The following is a 27536-nucleotide window of genomic DNA, read 5'->3' on the forward strand; positions in this document are numbered from 1 at the left end:
GAACAATAGAGATAATTGAGAACAAAGTAAAATAAGCTGTCATTTAAAAAATGGCTCCTTCTCATTGGAATCATTTACCAAATAATTTACAATCTTTAACCTCATTTGCTAAATTCAAAACAACGTTATTGTCCCATCTTAAAACTAGCTGCTCGTACATATGCATATGCACATCTTTGTATTTTGTTTCATGTTGCAGGACTCCCTTGAAAGTGAGATGCTACATCTCATGGGGTTTATCCTGCGAAGCAAATAAAATAAATACATTTCCACTCATTTCTATTAAGATGGGTCCCCAGTAGACACGCTGCCTAACTGCTGCTGTGTTTGCATATTCCATGTGCTGTCTCCTCTGTCTCCCTTTCATGCTCTAATAAAACAGCCGTTTATAACTCATTAATCTCTGTAGCTTTGTGTCTGTGTTCTGCTCTAACACTTTTGTTTACTTAATAAGCTTGCCTTTTCTCTCTAACTGCTGTTGTATGTTTGCTTTGCTCTGTGCTGCGGGATTAGAACCCAGCTCTTTGGGCCCTACCCCAGGTAAGACAGTAATAACACACTCACAGGTCTGCCTCTCAGAACAGTTTGGGTTCCATTGTTTGGTTAGAGTGAGCTTTTTGGTCTCTGGCTCTATAATTGTTTTTACATGCTTGATGTACTGTTGTTTCATTACATGTATTTATTTATTTTAATAACATTTATTTGTACATGTTTTATGCACTATTGTTGCATTCCCTGAGAGGAATTGTTTGGACAATTCTGCAATACTAATGTAGAATAAAGTCAGTTAAATGGTGTCCAGTACACAACCTTTTGCTTTTAGCCCACATTCTCAAGGACTAGCTTAAAGATATCAGATATCAAGGTAAATGCAGGGAATGTATTATTGTTGGCATCTAACCATGTGCAATGCATATCCCATTGTTTGCTAGCTTGTTGGAGAAGATTGAACAGGAGACATGGAGAGAGACAGGGATGTCCTTTGTTACCTCTGTCACAAGGCTGATGGAACGGCTGCTGGATTACAGGTAAATGACACGCAGACATGCATCTATTTATATTTCCTTTTGGCTTGCATGTTTCCCATCTTTTATCTAAGTATCTGAATGCCTAAAATGTCTCTAAATGGAGGCGGCACGGTGGTGTAGTGGTAAACAGTGTTGCCTCACAGCTAGAAGGTCCTGGGTTTGATTCCCGCTTGGGGACCAGGTTGCTGCGTTGCCAGTTACCTAGGTGGGGGATCTCCCGGGACTTTCTGTGTGGAGTTTGCATGTTCTCCATCGGTGACTCAGTGTGTGTGTGTGTGTGTGTGTGTTTGTGTGTGTGTGTGTGTTCCTGTGGGTCGCCCATCTTGCATGTGTGTGTGTTAATCTACATGACAATTAAAGACTTCTTCTAAATGCAGAGGTTTTAGATGAGCACAAAACATGGCTACTTGTTATGTTGGTGATACCACTTGAAGTTGAGCTTAATCTACTCTTGCACTAGTGTCTGCTAAATGCCTGAATGTAAATGTAATCATTGTGTGTCTGTACTTTTTCCCAGGGACTGTATGAAAGGAGATGAAACAGAGAATAAGAAGATTGGCTGTACTGTCAACCTCCTGGTAAGACTTCTACTACAGTAGCTGTTGACGTAACTGACATTTTTTTATCACTAGCTGCAATTCTTGTATGAAAGGTGCTATACAAATAAAGTTTTATTATTATTATTATTACTAGCAAGATTGATATATGAGATGCACCAATAACTATAACTTAGTGTGTGTTTTTTTTTCTTATAATCAGAACTTCTACAAGTCTGAGATCAACAAGGAGGAAATGTACATCCGCTACATCCACAAGCTGTGTGACATGCACCTACAAGCAGAGAACTATACAGGTACTGTACACACACACACACACACACACACACACACACACACACACACACACACACACACACACACACACACACACACACACACACACACACACACACACATATATATGGTGCACCGATGCTCATTTCTCTTGTGAGGAATGCAGGCAATAGGTTCCCACAGAATGTGAAAAGAGTGAAACGTGTGTGTAGAGCCTACTGTATGTGATTGGTACGGTTATGCATGACACAGATGTGCTTGGACATCATCAATCTCTCCTCCCGACTTCGACTTCAACTTCGAATATGGTTCTGTGAATATGGTTCAGTTAATAAATTAAAACTTAGTGTCTGCGTGTCCTTGTTGTGTGCTTGTGTGCGTGTGTGCGTGTGTGCGTGTGCGTGTGTGTGTGTGTGTGTGTGTGTGTGTGTGTGTGTGTGTGTGTGTGTGTGTGTGTGTGTGTGTGTGTGTGTGTGTGTGTGTGTGTGTGTGTGTGTGTGTGTGTGTGTGTGTGTGTGTGTGTGTGTGTGTGTGTGTGTGTGTGTGTGTGTGTGTGTGTGTGTGTGTATCACTCCACAGAGGCTGCGTTCACCCTGTTGTTATACTGGGAGCTGCTCCACTGGGAGGACAGGCCTCTCAGGGAGTTCCTCCACTACCCAGCTCAGACCGAGTGGCACCGGAAGGAGGGACTCTGTCGCAAGGTCATCCACTACTTTAACAAGGGAAAGGTAAGGACAAACAGTCACATCCCACATGATACATTTGGTGTCATAAAAAAACCTCTGAAACAACATTTAGCTTTTTCGTTTCATGGACCCCAAAGTGTTACACACAAGACCCCCATTTCATAAGATTAAGTCTCCTAGACCCCCATCTGAGCGGACGTTTGTTGATAGATGTGAGAATTCAATAACTGTGTCTATACAGTCATTGACGAGATAACATAAAGTGAACCCTATGATCAGAATAATCAATAACACATATAGTCTCTCATTGGCCTAACTTTTACTGAAATAATTAAACTAAACTATCCCCTGGAGCCCGCTTAAGGAACCCCTGGGTTCCACTTTGAGAATTGCTGGTTTTGGACCATGTCACACTAAACTTTCCAGTGAAACCAGTAGATGATGTTTTTGTATGTATTCCATGTTCTCTCCAGTGTTGGGAGTATGGTATCCCTTTATGCAGAGAGCTGGCCTTCCAGTATGAGTCTCTGTATGACTACCAGAGTCTCAGCTGGATACGGGTGAGTCTAATCACTACTTGTTTAGTACATTATTAGCACTGTAATGTGTAATGATGCTGAGACATGGTCCTGTCAATGACAACATAATCAAGGTCTTCTTTTCTCTATAAAATGAAGGCAATGTAATATCTCATGACTGTACTGTGTGTGCTTGTGTTTGTGTCTATGTGTATGCATGTCCATGTGTTTATGTGTGTGTATGACGACGACGTCCATGTGCATTTGTGTGTTTGTTTATTGTGTAGAAAATGGAGGCAGCATACTACGATAACATTATGGAACAGCAGAGACTGGAGCCGGAGTTCTTCAGGGTGGGATTCTATGGCAGGAAGTTCCCCTTCTTCCTGAGAGTGAGCTCACATCCTCTTCCTTTCACTTAGATTTTTGTATTGAGATTCCAGACAGAAGTGATTAATTCACATGACATGACAATATTTTAAACACCTTTACTCTCATTTATGTATTAAATTATATTTTGCTAAATGTTTTGTCCTTCCCAGAACAAGGAGTTTGTGTGTCGGGGCCATGACTACGAGAGGCTAGAAGCCTTCCAGCAAAGGATGCTGGGAGAATTCCCACAAGCCATTGCAATGCAACACCCAAACCAGCCAGATGAGGCAATCCTACAGTGTGACGCACAGTGTATCCTTTAGAGAGGAACATAGACCACTACACCACTACTCTGTATGTTTTTTTTCCTGTGTGTTTACAGTATCATATTTCTGGCAAATATAAATGTTCAGGAATTGAGAAAAACATTCTTATTTTACACATATAATTTGCACGGTGACCTTACCTTGCCCTCATAATTTCTTTTTTTAAAGCTATACATACATACCATGAATAGGTCTCATGGTCCTTCATCAAACTTGCTACACCTTAATGAACACACAAACTTTCAATTCATGTAAAACAAATTGGTGGTGAAAACCACCAAATTTTAAGATAGAAGGTTTTCACCCGGCATAGTGAAATTCTGTATGTTTACATCTTCTGTTTACATGTTATCATCTTCTCTTCCCTACTGTACCTCCTACAGTTAGAGACAATCACACAGTGGTGGAAGAAGTACACAGTTAATTTACTTAATTAAAAGTAGAAATTCCCAGATAAATGAGTACTCTGGTAAAAGTAAAAGTCCTCCATTAAAATGTTTAAAGTAGAGAAGTATTTGCTATTGAATGTACTTAAGTAAGTGAAGGAAGCAAAGAGGCGCTACAGGGATAACATTTAACTCCAATATGAACAGGCTGACTCTGCAGGGGTTCTCAACCTTTCTGCTGCCAAGGCACCCCTGTGTCCAATAAAACATTCCAGGGCACCCCTACATACGATAAAGACTTTTCCGGTCCTGTCTTTTTTGCTACAATGATGACAAAAGTGCTTGCTTTCAAAATAATGTTTATTTAACCCATTGAAACCGGGAAACACATTTGTGTGTATATGCAGGCTATATAATGCATTATTAGCAGGCGTTTCAGGTCTAAATGTATAAATAAATATAGCAATAGTGTGACCATTTCTCAAACAGAAAATCATGTTTTTTTTTTTAAATACAGAAAAGGATCACACAACATGATACCAGTCTGGTTTAGCATGAGAACACAACATTGCAGCTGCACTGTTTGACTGGGGCAATCTCAGTGGTCGAATTGGTACTGGAAGGTACTGAATTGGTATTGGTAACTGTAACCTGTTTCGATGGACGAGTTAAAAACGTGTCCATTTTGTGTGAAAATTCAGCTTCGCGGTTCACGTTGTAAATATTATTCTAGTGAGGTGACGATTGATTATGACATCACATCCCTGCAGAGTGCCTTTTACTGTTTATCTGTTAAATACAGTTTTCATTCATTCATTCATTTACATTTTGTATCATAATAATCATAACACAGCGGCTGATACACTCACTTGTTCTGCGAGTAGACCATCGCCGTCGGAAGCGTGTAATTGGCACTTTTCAGAAGCTGTGTGGTCCGGTCTTGAACTTTCCATAACGTGTCTCGATAAATCCATTTGATTAGATCCAGCACTGAATGCATTTAGTGATTATTATCACAACGACGATTGCGATAGCTGCTTTGCATTTCCTTGATAACGGACATAGGACTGCTCTGGAAATGCGTTGGAAAATCTGTTGGTAAAAGTAATGACGCCTGCCACGGACGTTAAGTTGGTGAAGTTTCTATAATAACTTTACGAAACGTGTGATCGATTTCTTTTTTAGTTCATGTTATTAGATTAGGCAATTATTGTATACACATGAAGCACTAGATAGACTATTTGTTTAGTTAAATAGTTGCAGGGCTGTACGTTAACTTTTTTTGCACATAGCACTGGTGCTACAGAGGTTGATAGTTTTGTAGCACAGGCCAAAATCTTGTAGCACAAGTATAAAACGTGTTATATTTGTAACAGTCACAAATGTGCCTATTGTATTTGTGTTATTTAGTTGCAGTGCCATGTTTGGCTGTCATTTTCATGCTGACAAGTTGACGTCACACAGCCAGACACGTTACGTGTAAGGAATTACATTACAAACATTACAATTTTTTTTTAGCTCTTCCAGACATTTAAATGAAAAACTATTTATTGTTTTTAGTACAAATAGACCTCCTGTTCACTATAAAGTGCCACGTTTTGATATATTGAGCTTTAAACTTTAAGTAAATTTTTTGGAACACGCAACCCCTTCCTCTCCCAAACCGTTCCTGCAATTGTTTTATGTTGCATGATGATCATGGATACATTTATTATGTATTGTATTTTTTATGTTTAAATATCAACATCATCTGTCTGTCCACCCTCAGTACATTTACTATCAATATAATATACTCGTCTGACTTTATCATATCTTTTCAAACGCACACACACAGAGGGAGAATGCCCCCCCCCCCCTCCTCCCCAGTCCTCCTTCCAAGTCCCCACTCTGCTGTTCTGTCGCTCTGAACAGGGCTTTAGCTTGTTGTTAGCTTATGCTAACGTCGCGTTAATTCCGGTCTTAAACACGACATGGTCATAAAGGAATGTCAAGGATTGCAAAGCATGTTATATGCATTTGACCCGTTGCAGAATAAAACAGCAGGGATTTGTTTTGGTTCGCGAAAACACTATCCTTGTTGTTGCAATGTGCGTGTTCACTGTTCCAGACGCTACTGCTGCCTGAGACGCTACTAGTACTGCTGTGTGGAGATGCATCCGGCTGCGTGCTGTAGAGCGGATATGAGTCACGACACCACGGATTTTCAAAATAAGAGTATCATAATGACCTGAATGTTGCTAGCTGTCGGAGCCTAGTTATTATAGCTGGAGCTGCGCTTGGGCAGAAATGAGACCCGCTACAGGATTTTCAAAATAAGACTGTTGTCATTCTATATTTTTAAAGAACATTCCCAGGCATCTCGCGGCACCCCTGGCAGCTCTCCGCGGCACCCTTGTGTGAACCCCTGTTGAGAACCGCTGCTCTAGAGCTATGTGGCAGGGCCTCAGAACGATGACAGATTACAAAGGCACTTCCCTCAAGCTGAACAGTGACATCTCCTTAGCAAATTATCTCAATACCTTCTATGCGAGGTTTGAAGCTGGGAATAACAGCACCAGCCTACAATCCACTGCAATGGATGGGGGGGGGCACTGCTGATGGAGACTCAGTGTTCAGGGTAACAGAACATGATGTGAGGAGGACCTTTAAGAAAGTGAATATCAGGAAGGCAGCAGGACCGGACGGTATCCTCGGCCGCGTCCTAAAAGTCTGTGCCGACCAACTGGCCCCGGTATTCACTGACATATTTAACCTGTCCTTGGAACAGGCTGTCATCCCTACCTGTCTGAAGAAGTCCACTATTATCCCTGTACCCAAAAAATCCAAGCCTGCTTGCCTCAACGACTACCGCCCTGTAGCTCTCACCTCCATAGCCATGAAGTGCTTTGAGAAGCTAGTAAAGGGCTACATCTGCTCCTCCCTCCCCATCAACCTGGACCCCCTGCAATTTGCATACCGCCCCAACAGGTCCACGGAGGACGCCATAGTCCATGTGCTGCACACAGCAGCATCACACCTGGACAAGAGGCAGGGGAACTATGTGAGAATGCTGTTCATCGACTACAGCTCAGCATTCGATACCATAGTCCCCTCCAAACTCATAGCCAAGCTCAGGGACCTGGGCTTGAACTATGACCTCTGCCAGTGGGTCTTGGACTTCCTGACGGGCAGACCCCAGGTGGTGAGAGCAGGCAACTGCACCTCCTCATCCATCACTCTCAACATAGGGGCCCCCCAGGGCTGTGTTCTGAGTCCCCTCCTCTACTCCCTGTACACACATGACTGTGTGGCACAGCGGAACAACAACACAATCATCAAATTTGCTGACGACACAGTAGTGGTGGGCCTGATCTTGGCAAACGACGAGAGGGCCTACCTGGAAGAGGTCAAGGTTCTAGCGGGATGGTGTTAAGAGAACAGCCTCTCCCTGAACGTCAGCAAAACAAAGGAGATGATTGTGGACTTCAGGAGGTCGGGGGTCAGGGACTACAGCCCCCTCAGCATCGACGGGGCACCGGTTGAGAGAGTGAACAGTTTTAAGTACCTCGGAGTCCACATATCCGAGAACTTGACATGGACCTCACACATTGACAGTGTTGTGAAGAAGGCACGGCAACGCCTCTACTTCCTCAGACGCCTAAGGAAGTTAGTTCCAAGTCAGTCAGAAGATCCTTAAGAACTTCTACGCATGCACAATAGAGAGCATCCTGACTGGCAATATCACCTCCTGGTTTGGGAATAGCACCACACAAGACCGTAGCAGACTACAGAGAGTGGCCCGCTCAGCCGAACGCACAATTGGAGGGGGGCTTCCCACTCTCCAGGGCATTTACAACAAGCGGTGCATGGGCAAGGCTAAGAGAATGATCAAAGACTCGAGCCACCCAAACAACTGCCTCTTGGAACTCCTGCGGTCAGGCAAGCGATACCGGAGTCTCATGACAAGCACAGAGAGACTCAGAAGAAGCTTCTATCCCCAGGCCATCAGGATGCTCAACGAACAATAACACTATGTAACAACCATAAAATGCACTCACAGCACACACATCCACATGCGCACACTCACTTTAAACATACAACTCACTGCAGCACCCACTTTAACCACTTTAGTATACCTAAGCACACTTTATATTTATCGGTAAAGAATTTGCACTACAACCCATACCTCATTACACCTTACTGTAAATTATATTGTACCTAAATTGTACCTCATCCCACTTCTCAAGTCAAGTCAAGTCAAGAGTTTTATTTGTCACGGCATACAAGTATACAATGAAATGCGGGGGGTCTTGCCCGCAACGATGTGCATAATACAATAGTAATATATAATAAGAATTCAATAGAACGACATTGTGCAATAAAACAAGTAAACAAAGTAGGGCATATCGGTATATGTACATGAGTTATTTACAGAGCATGGTAGGACATGCTAGGTCCTGTGGTAGTGCAATACACTGTTAGCTACGGATGAGGCACTGGGTCTTTATGTACACTGTTATACAATGCTATATTATACAATCTCAAGTTATACTATACTATTCTTAAAGTGACCTTTCCTTTTGTAAAGTGGCCATAAGTGTGAGCGTGTGCAGCATGAGTGTGTATGTACTCACTTCTGCTTTGCACTGTATAATATATTGTATGGTAACTCAGTTACTTCTACTCTACATAGAGCATTGTATATATGTATATACTGAACATTTTTGTCTACGTACTTGACTTCTATTTTATACTTTTATACTTGCTATACTTATTTTATTATCTATTTTTGCCTAGCACAGTCTCTGGAGCGAAACAGAAAGAAGCATTTTGTATAAAAGTATTCTGTACTTCTGTATGACAACTAATAAAGAAACTTGAACTTGAACTTGGTGGATGGTCAGGCGAGTTACACACTCAAAAAACGGATAGTGTCATCGGTGCGTCGAGGAAATTCCTCTGGCAGTCACATCTCGCTACGGGACTCCTGACAAACACTATAGTGCATATGGATCGCTGCCATAACGCAGTTCAGAGGGCAGTAACATTATTTTCAACCCGATTGTTTATTAATTTCACTGCAAACAGTCTGATCAATATATCAACCCATAGTAAATAAAGCCATTACTGACGATCAAGGAATTCTAAACGACCCCCCCCCCCTTTCCTCCATGCATGATGAAGCATAATGTATACTGATCATATACATTTGATTTTTTAATATAGCGTGTATGGGAAAGAAACGCCAATTGATAATCTATATATGCTTCAGGGCCTATAACTACTGTTTTTGGAATTACAGCAGAAAAGATTAAAAACATACTTATATTCTCGAAGGTATTAACACAACAATGTATGAATGAAAAAATATAACATTCCCACATCCTGAACGATAGATAATCGATGTTGAATGGGCCATAGTAATGTCAATATAGCAATACAATAAAAAAAGTTATAGCCCTGCAAAGAAGGTAAACATCTCCATAGGCTTTCAACGGTGGCAGAGAGTGGTATAAGATGGGCACAACCCCCGGCGCCCAATGTGTTAATTGCATTGTTACTGTTCACATGTGTGTTGCCGTCAGTCATACAAATTATTTATTGAACTGGTGTTTTATTTTTTATTTATTTTTTGTATTATCTTTTTTTTCCCCTTCTTTTTCCGATTTCTTCCGTCGGTCCGGGAGGGCGGAGACTATCACATGCTTCCTCCGACACATGTGTACCCAGCCCACCGCTTCTTTTCACCTGGCAGCGAGGACTCTCACTGGGAGAGTGTAACGTGTGGAAGGTCACACTACCTCTCCTAGGTCCTTCCCTTGCTGTGCAGGCACCCCGACCGAACTGTAGGAGTCGCTGTTTACAACGACCAGGACCCACCCTCACCGGGTTTCCCACCCGCTAACACTGCCAATTGTGTTAGTATGGATGGTCGGCCAACCCGGAAGCACCACAGCTGGATTCGATCCCACTGTCTCTGTGGTGGTAGACAGACGCTTAGTCCACTGCGCTACCCAGCTGCCCTTGAACTGGTGTTTTTATTTCATACCACACTGCTTGTTTGCTATTTCAGCACCAGGTGCTGTCCACAGATTTGTTTCATGTTGAGCAAGCGCTACATTGCACCTCGCTGCCTAGACCTGTTATTCACTCTCAACATGGATAAAACTAAGTACCGGTATAATAACAAGCATTGCCATTATTTAGGTGGTGGTAGTTTCTCTGTTTGGACATTATACCTTAAATATATAGCCTAGCCTATAGTCGGTCTGATATATATCTAAAAAAAATTATAAATTATATTCATACTCATACTATTCATACTCAAAATAATCTGACGGGCCAGATATTATTGCTGGAGGGGGGGGGGGGGGGGGGGGGGGGCAATTTTGGGGGAGTCCACCTATTGCCGACCACTGCTGTATGTTATGTTAAAGTGGTATGTGGTCCAGTTATGCTGCTCTGATTACGTCCTCTTGGAGCAGGCTTCAAATGCGAAAATATATAGTCTTCATACATTTTTGCCATGTTTTCTATTTCTATGCAAAAGTAACTAGTAACTGATCGGTTCAGATAAATGTAGTGGAGTAAAAAGTATAAAGTTCCCTTATAGTTTATTAAGTAGCTAAACATTTTACTTGAGTAAAAATACTTACTCTCCACTACTGGAATCACAGAACATGACGTATATATTTGTGACTACAGTATGCCTGTAGCCATCCCAGGTTATTCCCTTGACCCTCCTCTCAGACCTCCAGATCTACGCGGTGACTCCGGTACCGGAGAACGTCTCCGTGCTCCAGATGGAGCGGGTACCGGACCGCATCAAGAGCTTCTACCGGGTCAACAACGTCAGACGCTTTCGCTATGACCGACCCTTCCACAAGGGGTCCAAAGACAGAGACAACGAGTTCAAAGTGAGCGGGAAGTAACAACACTGGATTATAATAGATTTATTGATCAGGTCAGGGTCGGAGAAAGGAACACACACCTAGGAAAGGTGCTTGCTATTGGCAGTCTACCTAAAAGTTATGCTAAAAGAATGCTGGCCCAGTACATTAGTATATTTTGATATCATCACTCTTAATATTAGACACAGTGTGTCTCTGCCCACCAACTCTCTCAGGCTGGGCAATTCATCGATTTTCTATTTCAATTGCGATTTTGGCTTCCCACGATCACAAAGACAATATAACCAAGATAAAATTATGATTGTGCCGCATGCCACGTTGGTCTCATTTAGTCTTGTGTTGTAAATGTGCATAGTTTCAGAGCCACGGCACGTTTCTCCAGTTATTTTGAAATGTCTTTAGTAACTTGTAGAAGATGACAGAAGGGAAGCCTTTGGTTGAGAAGAAAGGTAGAAACAAATGCAGTCGTTGCCATAATATGATGTAAATCATATCAATGCGTAATCATTGTAATGGTTGTACTAGAGCCAGAACCCAAACGCAGACACTAACAAGCAGAGACGAGGAATCAGAGAAACCCAACAGTGGGTATATTTATTCTACAGAGGTAACGACAAAACGGGTAAGGGAATAATACAAGGACAAGTGCTAATAACTATGGCTGACTGGTATACAAGAAGTTACAATCTGGCAGCATGATGACATCTGAGCCAGGTCTAAATAGGTTGAGCAATCAGCAGCCAGATCAATCAATCAGCTGCTCCTCTCGCTCCCACACACCTGACTCCATGCCTGTAACTTAGAGGAGAGAGAGAGAGAGTAGACAGGTAGGGATAGAGTGGGGGGGGAACCAAGGGGTACAGGGGAGCCTGGAGGCTTGGAGGTACATGACAATCATGTTTAATAATCGTCATTTCAATATCCATCAAAATAATCGTGATTAGGATGTTTGCCATAATCAAGCAGCCCTACCTTCAGGCTGGTAGTGTACAGGTAGCTGTGTGGGTGTAGAATTAAAAAAAAAAACATTTAATAACCATGCCTATACCAGAGAATTTAGAATCAATCAAAAGCTGTCATACTACTGTGCATGCCATTACCAAGATTGGCAGTCAGCAATGTTTTAAAATAACATATGAAATAACATACATGCTGGCCAGCTGGTAGGCGGGGATCAGACACTCAGAGCTGCCCTCAGTGTTACAAGCCAAGCCGGCCACCTGGGAGAATTAACTTCCCACCTGGCCTAGACATATGAAAGATAAACAAAACGCATCTAAAATGACTAACATGGCTTGAATTAACTGGCTGCTTCCATGTCCAATGGAAAACCCAGATTATATATATTTAAAATCAGTTTTAAAAACCAATTTAAATCGGCTTTAAAATGTTTTTTAAATGTAAATTGTATTACTGTGTTGGTACTTTTTGTGTGATATAGATTAATTTATCAAAAAAGTGTCTGTATGGAACCTAAAGGTTCTGAGAGGAAAACTAAATATAAAAAAAGAAATAAAAAATGCTCTGTGTGACCTCTTGCTAGCTATTACTGTAATGGACCTGTGTCCTCTGTGTCTTCCAGAGTCTTTGGATAGAGAGGACATGTTGTAGGTCTTATAACTGTAATGGATCTGTGTCCTCTGTGTGTTCCAGAGTCTTTGGATAGAGAGGACCACTCTCATCCTCACTCATCCTCTGCCTGGAATATCACGCTGGTTTGAAGTGGAAAAGCGAGAACTGGTGAGTACATTGAAGGGTTATACTGTACATTAAATCATCATATTCTAGTATCTAGTATCATATAATCTTGAATTGAAGGTGAATTGACCCCAATACAGGCTCACATTGTATACCTCATCTCTCTCTTTCACCCTATTTCACACCCTCTCTCTCTCTCTCTCTCTCCCTCTCTCCTCTCTCTCCCTCTTTCTCTTTCTCTCACTCCCTCCCCATCACCCTTCTCTCTCTCTCCCTCTCTCCCCCTCTCCCCCCCCTCTCTCTCTCTCTCTCTTTCTCTCTCTCTCTCTCTCTCTCTCTCTCTCTCTCTCTCTCTCTCTCTCTCTCTCTCTCCTCTCTCTCTTCTCTCTCTCTCTTCTTCTCTCTCTCTCTCTCTCTCTCTCTCTCTCTCTCTCTCTCTCAGGTGGAGGTGAGCCCATTAGAGAATGCCATCTACGTGGTGGAGAATAAGAACCAGGAGCTCAGGACTCTGATCAGTCAGTACCAACACAAGCAGCTCCACGGTAACATCAACCTCCTCAGCATGACGCTCAACGGTGTCATAGACGCGGCTGTCAATGGAGGCATCGCCAGATACCAGGAGGTAGGACTAACGGAACATAACAGGCCACCTGGCAGTGTTATTGCTATGCTCCTAATACACACATGCAACCTTTTGCCTTTCAGGATTTTGTAGTAAAGTTATGAAATAATTTCCATAATAAACCTAATGAATTAATACTATTGATATTAATATTAACTATTATAAAATTTGAATAATGATAATTGATAATAATAATTTTTTATGTGGGCTGGATTTACTCCTAATGTAAAATCACTATCTTCAATAATGAAAGTGTTCTCATTATGTTGCTGTACCACAAACTTTCTCTGACCAGGAGTGCGTTTGCCTCTCTCCCTATACACAGAGAAGATCACACACAGTAGCTAATTAATACATAATGGGTACTATTTGTCTATTCTCCAGATGTTCTTTGACAAGTAGCACAGTACATCGCCAGCCACCCCGAATACAAGACATAAAGAAACTGATTAACAACTGGTTGGTGGTAGATTGTCTACTCTTTTGTCTACTCTACTCATATTTACTGCTGTTTGTTGCTATAGGCGTTCTTTGACAAGGAGTACATTGCCAGCCACCCTGAAGACACAGAGAAGATCACACAGCTCAAAGACCTCATGCAGGAACAGGTAGGTGTTAGCTAAAGGGTAGAAGGAAAATAATACATTTAGTGTCACCCTGGAATACAGGCTGGCTAATGTTCTCTAGTCTCTGGACAACAAAATATGACCAGGTTAGGTTATTTATTTGATTTGTCTAGCCAGTTAATGTCACCTCACGCGCTGGTAGTCCCAGAACAACATCACAACCAGTTAATGTCACCACACACACTGGTAGACCCACAACAACATAACAACCAGTTAACATATTCCTGGCCAACCACGTATATATACGTTATTGGGGTCCGACCTCTGGAGGCCAAACACGTATATATACGTTATTGACTCGTTTTTGCTTTTATTCCATTTTAATATCCTACTCAATGTCACGGAGCTGTATGTTGGCTGGAAAATGCCTATTGGGATTCGCAAAGTGCAGTACCGGCCAGATCCTGGTAGTGGCGCTGTCTTGAGAATGGAGTAATCCTTGTTGCAGACGGGGTGTCACTTTTTTTTCATTCCGGGTAAACTTTTCTGTTAGCCTGAAGCTATGGTTTCAACCGATCGCCTGGAATACTTATTGCGACGCCGAATTCAGTATGCAGTAAAGGAATATAGCATCAGCCAATGGACACATCGATCTACCAGATGGCGATCAATAACTGGGAAATTCTTTTTGGAATCCAACCGGCCACAGGTAAGAGCGATTTGAGGTCAATTTCAGCTTGATCGGGCCTTGTTCTCATAACCATCCCCCTGATCAGCGTATGTTGTTGTAATAACGAATGCCGTTATTGGTAATCAATAATCAGTAACGACTTACCCCCCCCCCCCCCCCTTTCACGCATTCATGGTGGACCATGATACCGATCATATGCATTTAGATTTTTAACTCTAGCTTGTGTAGGGCTGAAACGCCAATCGATTTAACGTTATTAGCTTAGTGCCCTATAACTAGCTTTGCAGGAATTACCCTATAACATTGCGATATATAGTTAATATTCACAACGCTATAAAATGGGAACGTATTGATGAAAAAAATTATTCTTTATGGCATATTGAAGGGAAGGTTTATACTGTCAATTGACAATGACAAAGGACACATAGCAATAATATAAAATATAGATTTAGCTCTACAAACATCCTCACGCACAGTGAAACCTTGTAATGAATGGCTGGCCTCATAGAGTGGGATTAGACGGGCCCCAATGGCCATGAATGTGTCACCTCACATGCTGGTAGACCCAGAACAACATAACATAACAAAAGCAATAACTCACGACAGGCCATGGTATATGGTTATTATATCACAGCTAAGGAGCGTAGTTCTGACAGCCTGAAGTTATAAAAACGGTTACCACGTAGGCTATGGCAAAATGAAAGTAAGACACACTTCAATTTAAATATTTATGTTTTTATTAGTAAATTTTTATTAGTAAATAATAATGTTCAAAATAAAATAGGCCCTCCTGGCTGCCTGACAGTTGCTATGCAACACACACACACTAACAAGTGGGATTATTTTTTTCATAGCCAGGCAGATATGACTACTATTTACCAAGGCCGAACGCTGTTTTAACTTACGACCTAGGACCGTTCTTATACAGTTTGATATTTTCAGGCGAATGTACCCATTTAGATTCCAAATATGTACTCAGTTCGTCCAAATAACACAACACAGGACTGGGGTTGATGCATGCCCAATTTAACTAGAACCACGCCCCTTAGCTGTGATATAATAACCATATACCATGGCCTGTCGTGAGCTATTGCTTAAATACAACACACTTGGAACATGGAATGTCGTAGTCGAGATGCCAGGTGCACATGTCAGGAAATGCGTGGAAGAACAGCAGGTGTCGACCTGGATGGTATTCAAATCACTTTAGGACGTTTGAGTTCGCTTAGAGTAGACCATCTCTGGTATGTTAGATCCAGGTGGGATAGAATTTGTGGGGCCTTGAGGCAATAATTAACAATCACCAGACATCCCCAGGCAGGGCCGCCTCAGGGGGTGTGCGAGCAGTGCGGTCGCACAGGGCCTCGCGGGAAGGGGGGCCTCGCAAATTTTTTTTTTTTTTTTTTTTGCGAGGCCCCCCTTCCCGTGAGGCCCTTTTTCATCACAGACCTAAAATCTAGTTTTGCTTATATGCTTATATATTTCACATTAGACATGTTTGTAGAATGTGTCTGACTTGTTCCTGGCTCTGCGGCTCTGCAGCAGACATACTCACTATTGGAGCTCTGGGGCTCTGCAGCAGACATACTATTGGTTTCAACGAAGGGAGGGGTTACATCATGTGTACGCCGGCGTGCGTCAGCTGCGTTTGACTATTTCGCGCGTGCAGCTTTGGAGGTTATGCTTAGTTATGCCAGCCAAGACGAAGAGGACGGTCATTCGGCAGATGGACTGAAGATGAAAGTTGTTGCATGTTAGACAGTTCAGTCAGGCTAGCCATGTCGGCTTAGCTTGTCGGCTTAGCTAAAGGCAGGGACAGCTAGTTAGCTTTAGCTACGTTATAATATCGAGTGCTAACGTGTGGTTCAGTCGGGATAGCCATGATGATGTCGGCTAGTAGCTAGCTTAGCTAAAGGCTAACTAGCGTTAGCTAACCTAGAGAGAGCGCGTGCAGCATTGTTATGCCAAGATGAAGAGGACGGTCATTCGGCAGATGAACTTCGTTAACTCCACGCGGTTGTCTCCATCCTCTTGGACGTTTGGTGAGTTTTTAATGCACTCTATTCTATTCCCGCAGTGGATATATCTCTCTCTCTCTCTGGAGCCAAACGGGCCGGCTAGCTGTTGTAGCTAATGTTATATTCAGCCAAGCGGGCCGGCTAGCTAACGTAGCTAACGTTATATTGAGCCAAACGGGCCGGCTAGCTGTTGTAGCTAATGTTATATTGAGCCAAAGCGGGCCGGCTAGCTAACGTAGCTAACGTTATATTGAGCCAAACGGGCCGGCTAGCTGTTGTAGTAGCTAACGGTGTGTGGCCTGGTGTCAGTACCTGGCTTCTCTATTTGCAGTTAGCCTATTTAGCTGATGTCGGCCATTGGCTCCTTGCTACTTTGTTTTCTCTGGTATAGACCCTCTTCTCTTTGGATTTAAGTGTTGATCTTTGTCCTTTTGGATCTATGTTCATGTTCTTAGCCTTAGGAGGCTCAGGTCTTTTAATGTGTGTGGGGAAATGTTGTTTATGTTTTATCAGGCAGTGGTGTCAAGTGTGCTCCTCTACGCCGCTGTCTGTTGGGGTGGTAATACCACGGCCAGGGATACCAGACGGCTGGATAAGCTGGTCAAGAAGGCTGGCTCAGTGGTAGGGAGGAGACTGGACCCACTGGGGACTGTGGTGGAGAGCCGCACTCAGAGCAAGCTGCTGGCCATCATGGGCAATACCAACCACCCTCTCCACCACACCCTGGTGGGGCAGAGCAGCAGTCGCAGCGGACGGCTCATCTCCCTGCACTCACGGACTGAGCGGCACAGGAGGTCCTTTGTCCCCACAGCCATCAGACTGTACAACAGCATATTATAGTGCGGGGGACCTGACCTCTGACCCACACACACCTGTTTTTACCTGTTTTTACACCTGTTTTTACACCTGTTTTTACACCTGTTTTTTATACACCTGCTTTTATCTAATCACGCTCATATTTAATATTGATGGGTATGATTTAATTGAATTTTATCATGTACTTATTTTTAATTCATGATGCAGACATAACGTGCAATAACTGTATGGGAACGGTCAATGTCTGTATACTATGTGAGCTGCGAGATACCCTGAATTTCCCCAAGGGGATTAATAAAGTATCTATCTATCTATCTATCTATCTATCTATCTATCTATCTATCTATCTATCTATCTATCTATCTATCTATCTATCTATCTATCTATCTATGTTGCCTTTGTGAAGTTATCTTTTCCTTCTGTTTTGTTCTTCCATTAAAAGTTGAATATCCTTTAGGGGCTCATCTTTGCTTATCTCTCTCATACATGCTCTCTCTAACACACACACACACACACAGACATGCTCTCTCTCTCTAACACACAAACACACATGCTCTCTCTCTCTCTCTCTCTCTCTCTCTCTCTTTCTAACACACACAGACATGCTCTATATCTCTCTCTAACACACAAAATGACATGCTCTCTCTCTCTATATTTCTCTCTCTTTCTAACACACATCGCGTTTAAATATCGCACAGGGCCTCGCATTTCTCCCAGGCGGCCCTGTCCCCAGGTAATACTAATGCCATCCGGACACACAACATTATCAGAAGCGATTGGGGGAGGCTGAGTCAACATTTCCTCTTTTTTTATCAGGTTGTTGCCTCCCTGTGCTTTTCGCTCAGCCCTCTGAATGAAAGACTACTGTATTCTGGATGTGAATCACACGGTCTGTGTTGTCTTACGCAGGTTCATATCCTAGGTGTGGGCCTGGCGGTGCATGAGAAGCTGGTGCACCCAGAAATGCGTCCTCTGCACAAGAAGCTGATAGATCAGTTCCAGATGATGAAGAGCAGCCTCTGCCATGTGAGTGCTGACAGAGGCTCCAGCAACACACATTTGCTCTGTTAATCATAGTACTCTCGTGATTTTTCATGCCAACCAGTATGGCCACATGCCACAGGTCATTGTGCCACGGTTGTCTTTTGATGATAATTGCCTGCTATTTGATTACAATTGCCTGTTGTTTGTCGACAAAGATGTCTGTGATCTGATACAGTGAATTCCACCATGTTACGCCTCTAGAGGACACTGTTTAAATATATATTTCTTTTTTTAACACATTCATATTTTGATTCATTCCAGTGTATTTGTCAAGTGTCAACGTATCTGTTGTCTAGTGTTACTTGTATTAAGGGCTAGAGAATGAAGACAGTCTCTGATGACACAACGTTTGGATCACTGATTGATCCTGATCCTGCCTGTTGACAGAGTTAGCTATGGGGCGACAATAATATGTTCATGAGGCATGGTTTCTCTCTTTAGCCATTAAACGGCGTGGTTTATTTCACATTGGTACACAGCAGTACATGAGAGTCCTTCTCTTGTGAGAGCGACGGTGGAAGAGACGGAGGGGGAGTCGACATCTCCTTTTATACCTCTATACCTGGCTGCAGCATTAGCAGCTCCGCCTATAGCGCCCTCATGTGGGAACAGTTAGGCACAGTTAGACAGTTACTTGCAATCATACATAACATCTAACTTTAACAGGGCCATCTGAGACATGGAACTGTATATATATGGAACATATATAATAATCTTGTCACAAATCACTTTTTTACATTTCAGAGGTTCAAACCTAGCTCCCCTGAATGCCGTACTACCATTCTAGATAGAGAGCAGTGTGAATATTCAGTATTCAGAGCAGTGTTTCTATGTGGCTTTGCAGGGTCTTCCTGGTTCTAGACAGAGAGCTGTGTGAATATTCAGTATTCAGAGCAGTGTTTCTATGTGGCTTTGCAGGGTCTTCCTGGTTCTAGATTCAGATTCAGATTCAGATTCCTTTATTGAGCCATTTGTGTAAAACACATTGGTAATTGTTGCAGCAATACAGTGTATGCATTCTTTCTTTTTTCACAGTAAACAAACACCAACACAGACAAGAAACGAAAACAGTGCAGTGGGGGATTAATCAATAAATAAAATACATATATATATATATAAAGTGAAGTGTGCAGAGATCCAGTACGGACTAGTGCAGTGCAGTCAATGTCATTGAGCCAGTGTCACTTGGGGGCGGGGGGGGGGGGGGGGGTACCGAGGGGGGGGGGGGGGGGGGGGGCCTGAGGCATTGATCAGCCTGGCGGCTGAGGGGAAGAATCTCAGTCTGTGTCGAGCTTTCACAGCCTTTGGGATCCTCAGCCTTCTCCCAGAGGGGAGCAGGGTGAAGAGGCTGTGACCGGGGTGGGATGGGTCGGCCATGATCTTTCTCGCCCTCTTCAGCGCCCTGGAGTCGTGCAGGGACCTGAGGGAGGGCAGGGGACAGCCGATCACCCTCTCCGCGGAGCGAATCACCCGCTGCAGCTTGGCAAGACAGAGAGCCGTGTGAATATTCAGAGCAGTGTTTCTATGTGGCTTTGCAGGGTCTTCCTGGTTTGGACAAGCCCACATCCAGAGGTATCCTGGCCTCTCACAGCCCAATGAGCCCTGAGAGTTTCAAGCTCATGCACAGACACAGGTCAGTAGCACGCACGCACACACACACACACACACACACACACACACACACACACACACACACACACACACACACACACACACACACACACACACACACACACACACACACACACACACACACAAAAACTGTACATGCACATACACACATGGCTCACAGTATGCTATCGTTCACATTCACTCTCTTTCACGCAATCACTCTTTTTCTCTCTGGCTCTCTCTCACACTCTCTCTCCCTCTCTCTCTCTCTCTCTCTCTCTCTCTCTCTCTCTCTCTCTCTCTCTCTCTCTCTCTCTCCCTCACTCAATCACGTACACACACACACACACACACACACACACACACACACACACACACACACACGCACACACTCCAATTATTATGAGTGTGTTGTTCCCTGAGTGAGCGTACACTTTCTTTGAATGGCTTTATTTTAGTGACAGCCATTCATTTGCACCACCACATATCACTCACACACACCAGCTCTCACTTCCTCTGCTGCTGATGTCACACGGATGATGTCATAGCTTCATCATTGCCACATACCAGCCATACATAATTGCTCTCTCTCTCTCTCACCGGCATGAATCACTCTTTCTCTCTCTGCCATGACTAGCATTGATAACCCTCAACTTTCTCCTCTGCTGATGTCATGTCACTCACTAAACACTGAAAACATCACATCTGTCCTTTTAACCATGCTCTCTACTGCTACAACTCTCTCTCTCTCTCTCTCTCTCTCTCTCTCTATCTCCAAATTTCCATCCTGCATGTTCTTTTCTCTCCTCCTCACCTCCCCACTTGCTGCATGGTCTGGCTGCACATTCCTCTTGACTGCTGCTGCGCTCTCATTACCATCAACCACCATCCTTTTTTTTGGATGTCGTTTTCCCTATCTGTTCTCCTCCTCTTACCCTCTCCCCTTGGCATGGCTTCTCTGTCGGTCTTATCTCCCCTCCTATCCTCCCTGCTCCATCTCCCCTGCTCCCTCCCTATTCCTTACTCCCTACTCCTCTCTTTTCTCCCTCGTTCCTTCCTTACCTATACCCCCCTCTACCCCCCCTCCACTCCAGTCCCATAGCCCTGTTGACTCCTGTGCGCAACTCGTCCTCTCTCTCCTCTCACCACTCCAGTGAAGCGGGTAACGTTGGGAATCTGCTCATCCTGACCGACAGCATGGTGGTGGAGCACCCCGAGGACTTCTACCGTATGCAGGTCAGTGTTGTATGGGTTGTCTAAGGTACTAAAACAAACACACCCCTATTCTGTGGTATTTGAGTTTATGAAGTGGTGCTGATAAATACAACTTGAATAGCTACCAGACTTTGAGCTATCATAGTATATTATATTATTATTATTTAGGTTATTTTTGTATTATTAATTTAAGTTAAGCCCTTAAGTTTGTTACTTTTCTATCATTTAATTCATAGGATTTCCTCTTTATATTTTCTATTGTATTTATTCTCTTTTTTTTGTCAAATCTTTTTTTATTTCAAACATGAAACAAAACAATCACAACATAATAATAACAATACACATACATAAAAAGACATCCAAAAATATCAACTCAACACAACAATGACTAGACAATAAATCAGACAGATCGCACATTCAACACCCCAAGCCCCTCCCTCACCACCCATCGCAGCCACCTATCGTATTTATTCTCCACTTCATACAGTACCTTATTATATAGTGAATAATGTCTTCTCTCGCCTTTTCGCCCTCTGCAGCCAAGCCCCTCCTCCTCCAGTCTTAGCTCCACCCACTCTGCGCCTTCTCAGATGATAAACCCCGCCCCCTCAACCATTAGAGGTAAGGTTCTGCTTAGATACAACTGTCTTAGATACCATTTCATCAGCCCCACAGAGCCTTGTACCCACAGTGGGGTGAGACTATTTAGGACATAAAAACAATAACACAAAGGCTATGGGAACCTATTTTGATGCCTTAATGCTAGGAAAATACAGTCCTGGAATTCAAGGTAAAGATACAACATTTATTTTTTAATGGTCCATATTTCCGTTTAGGGGAAACCGTTCAGGTCTCTCAGTTACCTGGCCCTTCTCCAGAGCAATGTTAGCCCTTATTTCTAGTCCACCTAGGGTTAACTGTTGCCAGGTGAAATGTGGTTAAGTGGACTAGGGTTATCCTAGGATAAGAAACTACCGTGTGAAAAGATCTTGAAACTCTGATAGGCAAGGGAGGCTGCTCTGGCTAGTGTTAATATTATGTCACTCCTTTCCTTTCATTTTCTTTCCTTTCATTTAATTTCCTTTCATTTCCTTCCCTTTCATTCCCCCTCCTCATTTCCTCTTCTCTTCTCGTCTCGTCTCTTCTCTTCTCTTCTCTTCTCTTCTCTTCTCTCTCTCTCTTCTCTTCTCTTCTCTTCTCTTCTCTTCTTCTCTTCTCTTCTCTTCTCTTCTCCTCTCTTCTCTTCTCTTCTCTTCTCTTCTCTTCTCTTCTCTTCTCTTCTCTTCTCTTCTCTTCTCTTCTCTTCTCTTCTCTCCTCTCCTCTCTTCTCTTCCTCTCTTTCTCTTCTCTCCTATCATCTCCTTCATCTCCTCTCCTCTTCTCTTCTCTCATCTTCTCTTCTCTTCTCTTATCTTATCTCCTCTCCTCTTCCCGTCCTCTCCTCTCTCCTCTCCTCTTCTCGACAGTGGGCTCTCCATCTCTACCAGACAAATACAGACACAACAGGGAGATGCTGATGCTGCTGCCACCTCATAGAGAGAGACCCAGCAGTGCCATGTACCCTAATATCACTGAGAATGGACAGGTATGGATGGATGGATGGATGGGTGGGTGGATGGATGAATAGATTGTGTGTGTGTGTGTGTGTGTGTGTGTGTGTGTGTGTGTGTGTGTGTGTGTGTGTGTGTGTGTGTGTGTGTGTGTGTGTGTGTGTGTGTGTGTGTGTGTGTGTGTGTGTGTGTGTGTGTGTGTGTGTGTGTGTGTGTGTGTGTGTGTGTGTGTGTGTGTGTGTGTGTGTGTGTGTGCAAGTGCGTGTGTGTGTGTGCAAGTATCCTTTTTGATTTTGTGTATGTGTCTGTGTGTACTTAAAAAAAAAGACAGAGATTCATAGTGTGCACAAGTATCCTGTTCCTCACTGCACAATGCCATTTCAGTCAGATAATCTTCTTCTATAACGTGTGTAGAAGCAATTGACTGTTCTCTGGTGTATACCACCACCTAAAGGCACCCGATTTATTTCATAATGAAATTAACGCTTTCCATTGAGTGGCAGTAATTCAGTGTTCCTCAAACTAAATCCGCCCGCGAGGCTCTGAATGCGTGCACCTCAGCCTATAACGCTGGGCTCGTGACAGGCAACATGGACAAGCACAAGGCGGTGAGCTACAACCTACGGAGAACAATGACAGAGGCAAAGGGGCGGTACAGCGATAAGGTGGACTTTGAACAGGCTGATTCCAGAGGTAGGTGGCAAGGCCTCAGAACGATGACAGACTACAAAGGCCCCCCCCCATGCTGAATACTGATGTCTTCTTGGCAAATGAGCTAAATACTTTCTATGCACGCTTTGAGGCTGTAAATTCCAACAACAGCCTACAGGCCACTACAATAGAAAGTAGAGCCACTGCCAATGGAGACTCAGTGTTCAGGTTAACAGAGCATGAGGTGAGGAGGACCTTTAAGAAAGTGAATACCAGGAAAGCAGCACAAATCCTAAAGGTCTGTGCCGACCAACTGGCCCCGGTATTCACTGACATATTCAACCTATCCCTAGAACAGTCTGTCATCCCCACCTGTTTGCATGGAGGATGCCATAGCCCATGTGCTGCACACGGCAGCATCACACCTGGACAAGAGGCAGGGGAACTATGTGAGAATGCTATTTATTGACTACAGCTCAGCATTCAACATAGTCCCCTCCAAGTTTGTCGTCAAGCTGAGAGACCTGGGCTTGAACTACGACCTCTGCCAGTGGGTCTTGGACTTCCTGACAGGAAGACCTCAAGTGGTGAGAGCAGGTAACTGCACCTCCTCATCCATCACTCTCAACACAGGTGCCCCCCAGGGCTGTGTTTTGAGCCCCCTCCTCTACTTGCTTTACACGCATGCAGTGGTGCAGTCGTGGTCACACGCGGTTACACGCCGTGTTACTAGATGATCACTGAGGCAGAAGTACGCGCGCACAAAGATGCGCTCTATCCATTCGTTGTGCGCTAAGTACCCGGCCAGTGGCCACCCATAACAAAAGCGCGTCTTCAACCACGCCCCCGCCCGCAAATACAAACAGATATAAACAGATCATTTGAGTACACCCGGCCACCCATAACAAAAGCGCGTCTTCAACCACGCCCCCGCCCGCAAATACAAACCGATATAAACAGATCATTTGACGACTTCCGGTTTAGCTGCAATATGTAGCGCACGCAATTGGTTACAGCTCCGCTCCCGTTATCGTTAATTTAGTTTAAAAACCTTATTTGGACAATACCAAAAGAGATTAGACCACATCGTATGTATTGATAAGACCCTCTACTAACTATATCAAAAAGACAACATGGATAAGGATAAGAGAAAGGGTGGAAGGAAACAAGACACAGCAATTCTAACGGCGCCGATTGAAACACGCTCAAAGAAAATAACAGGCGACGCTGTGGCAGATCCGTTGGGGACAAGCCCCGACGCGGGGAATATAGAGGAGAATACACAGGGACCAAGGACAACTGGCCCCGAGATGGAGACAATAGATGACAACATAACAGGAACATCAGAAAAAAGTACCGTGAAGGAAAAAGCAGGCGATTTTGAGAAGATAATAGCAAAAACATCCATCGGATCCCTCACTGCTCCAATAACATCAACTGACACAAGCAGTTCAGTTGCACAGCCCGACTTCAACTCTCTGACTATCCTGATAAAACAACAGATGGTCGCTTTCAAAGCACACGTAGAAGAACAGTTGGTCGCACACGCTGAACACATCGATACTAAATTCGAAGAGGTTATGAGAGCGATCGCTTTGCAGTCCGAGCGAATCACGACAGTGGAGATTTCGGTGACAGAAAACACAAAAGCAATCAAAGCGAACGAAGGTGGCTTGACAGAGATGGGAGAAGAGATGGAAAGAGCTAAAGAGGAATATCGGAGGGAAATAAAATTGCTTAAAAACGAAGTGATGGAGAGGCAACTAGAAACCCATCGTTACCACAGGCGGAATAACATCCGCATTGTGGGGCTTGATGAAGCAGTGAACTGCGAAGACATCAACTTTCCAAAAGAGTTATCAACGATTTTGGAAAACTCCGATCCAAACAAAGTGCCAGAAGTGGAACAAGTTTACAGAATTGGTTCCCAGGGGCAAAGTATCAACGGGCCGAGAGTCATCATTGTCACTCTGCGGAAAACTACAACAAGGGATGACATCATCAAATATGCTCGCAACCAACGTGGGAAGCTGAAGTATGGTGATAAACCAATATTTATCTACGAAGATTTGAGCAGAGAGGCCATCATCCGACGTCAACCATACAAAGATGTGATGCAAAAGCTGTACAAAGCCGGCTACAAGCCAAGGCTAGCATATCCGGCGCTGTTATCATTCTTGGGCAATAACGGCCGCAGGTCAGGTCCATTTACACCCTTTGAAGCTGAGGATTTCCTGAATCAAAATGCAGCAAATAACCCAAAGCATGACGAAAATGCCGGAATCAGTTAAGCCTCTCTCTAAATATATACCAGTGTTGGAATGACTTTATTGTGTTCATCAATGAGGTCATTCCACCAGTGTTGGAATGACATTGTTGTGTTCATCAAAGTAGCAAACGATATGCAAGTCGTCTATAACAAAGTGTACTGTGTATAAATACGATTCATAATACATTATAATTTCAGTCTCTGGTCTCTGAGGGGACAAATAAATATCAATGCAAAAAGATCTATCTGGAATATTCTGGGTTTATCGCTCAAATGCCCTGGGTCTCTTAGATCATTCTGGAATGTAAAATAGTCTAGGCACTAGTATATTCTACAACCTTCTAGAATATAAGGCACCATGACAACGAAGCATACAACTCTAACAATAACATTCGGTGTGCATACACATAGCAGATAATAAATTAAATGAAGTGCAATCAGTCCTTAATAATACTTTAAAATTAACCACACATAAACGTATGAGCACAGCAAGGTTATTCTAACAATTTAAGTAATCACTCCATTAAAGGCACATTGAAGCGCTAAAAGGCGCTGCTTTTCTATCTTATCTAATCAGTTAAATCGGTTCTAGTGGCTTCTCCACGTTGATAATTATTTATCTCTTATTCCTTATCTATATCTTTCCATTGATTTTTATTTTATTTAATTTTTTCTTCTCATTACTCTATATTTTTTAAATATATTTTAACTTACATTGTTCTTTTCCAATGTTCTTCACATTAAGGTGTCAATATTACTCTATATTTTTTAAATATATTTTAACTTACATTATTCTTTTCCAATGTTCTTCACATTAAGGTGTCAATATTGCTCTACATGCTTTTCCTTTTTTTTTTTCCACACGTTGGTGGAGGGTTCAAAGGAATATGTCGATAAAGGTTTATTCTCTTTTTTTTATTTTATTTTTTATTTTTATCTTTAGATTATTTATCACAATACTTCATTACAGTAAGGGAAGGTGCAAGACCAAAAGCGACATTCTATTGCAATAGAATGGAAATGTTAGATCCTATGGCAATGAGCATAGGAAAATTAGGATTACAATGCTCAGTTTGGGCAATCCGGTGGACCATGGGAGAAAGTCAATTGCGGAGGATGTGTTCTTGGAACACAGGCATGTTCGACTTTCTGGGTGAGGGGAAAATAGGGGATTTTTATTTGTATATATATATGTTTTTAAGCTCGGCTCTCAACGGGACCTCATTAATTGGATGTGCATCTATTGTAGCTTCATACTCCAGAAACATTACCAAAAACTACACGAAAACATGCATAGACTATGGCTAGTTTGAATATAATGGTATGGAACACCGGTGGGATAAACAAACAACACAAGCGCAAAAGCGTGCTTACACTGATGAAAAAAGAACATGTGGACGTGGCTCTATTAAGCGAAACGCACATTTTAGAGGGAGACATAAATACGTTAGCGGATAACATATACCATAATATTAGTCACTCTTCTTTTGCTACGAGAACTAGAGGGGTAGCCATAGTCGTCAGACGCAAATTAAATATCGAATTGAAAGGGGTATGGTCGGATGCTGAGGGGTGCATAACTATAGCTAGGATTATACACAATAACAGGAAAATTGCATTGGCAGCGGTATATGCCCCGAATTTGTACGAAGTGGGTTTCTTCACTTCACTAACAGGAGAAATGTTAAACCATCCCGAGTACTCATATATAATAGGTGCGGATTTTAATGCCATTTGGAACCCAAG

General features: G+C 43.0%; 1 protein-coding gene across 1 annotated transcript in view; it reads left to right on the forward strand.

The window, feature by feature from the left end:
- LOC311229667 (dedicator of cytokinesis protein 3-like) overlaps positions 1 to 27536 on the forward strand; it is a gene marked incomplete at both ends in the record, with an annotated part of 403980 nt that overhangs the window by 354929 nt on the left and 21515 nt on the right. The window contains 17 exon segments of the mRNA XM_084315742.1: positions 514 to 540; positions 933 to 1028; positions 1546 to 1606; positions 1788 to 1881; positions 2441 to 2589; positions 3021 to 3107; positions 3353 to 3457; positions 3608 to 3749; positions 10879 to 11045; positions 12693 to 12779; positions 13180 to 13359; positions 13884 to 13967; positions 18360 to 18476; positions 20033 to 20127; positions 21200 to 21341; positions 21860 to 21941; positions 22787 to 22905. Of these exon segments, the coding sequence (XP_084171868.1) occupies positions 514 to 540; positions 933 to 1028; positions 1546 to 1606; positions 1788 to 1881; positions 2441 to 2589; positions 3021 to 3107; positions 3353 to 3457; positions 3608 to 3749; positions 10879 to 11045; positions 12693 to 12779; positions 13180 to 13359; positions 13884 to 13967; positions 18360 to 18476; positions 20033 to 20127; positions 21200 to 21341; positions 21860 to 21941; positions 22787 to 22905 (1834 nt within the window).

This window comes from Notolepis coatsorum, assembly GCF_963971535.1.
Source record: "Notolepis coatsorum genome assembly, chromosome: 6".
Classification (NCBI taxonomy): domain Eukaryota; kingdom Metazoa; phylum Chordata; class Actinopteri; order Aulopiformes; family Paralepididae; genus Notolepis; species Notolepis coatsorum.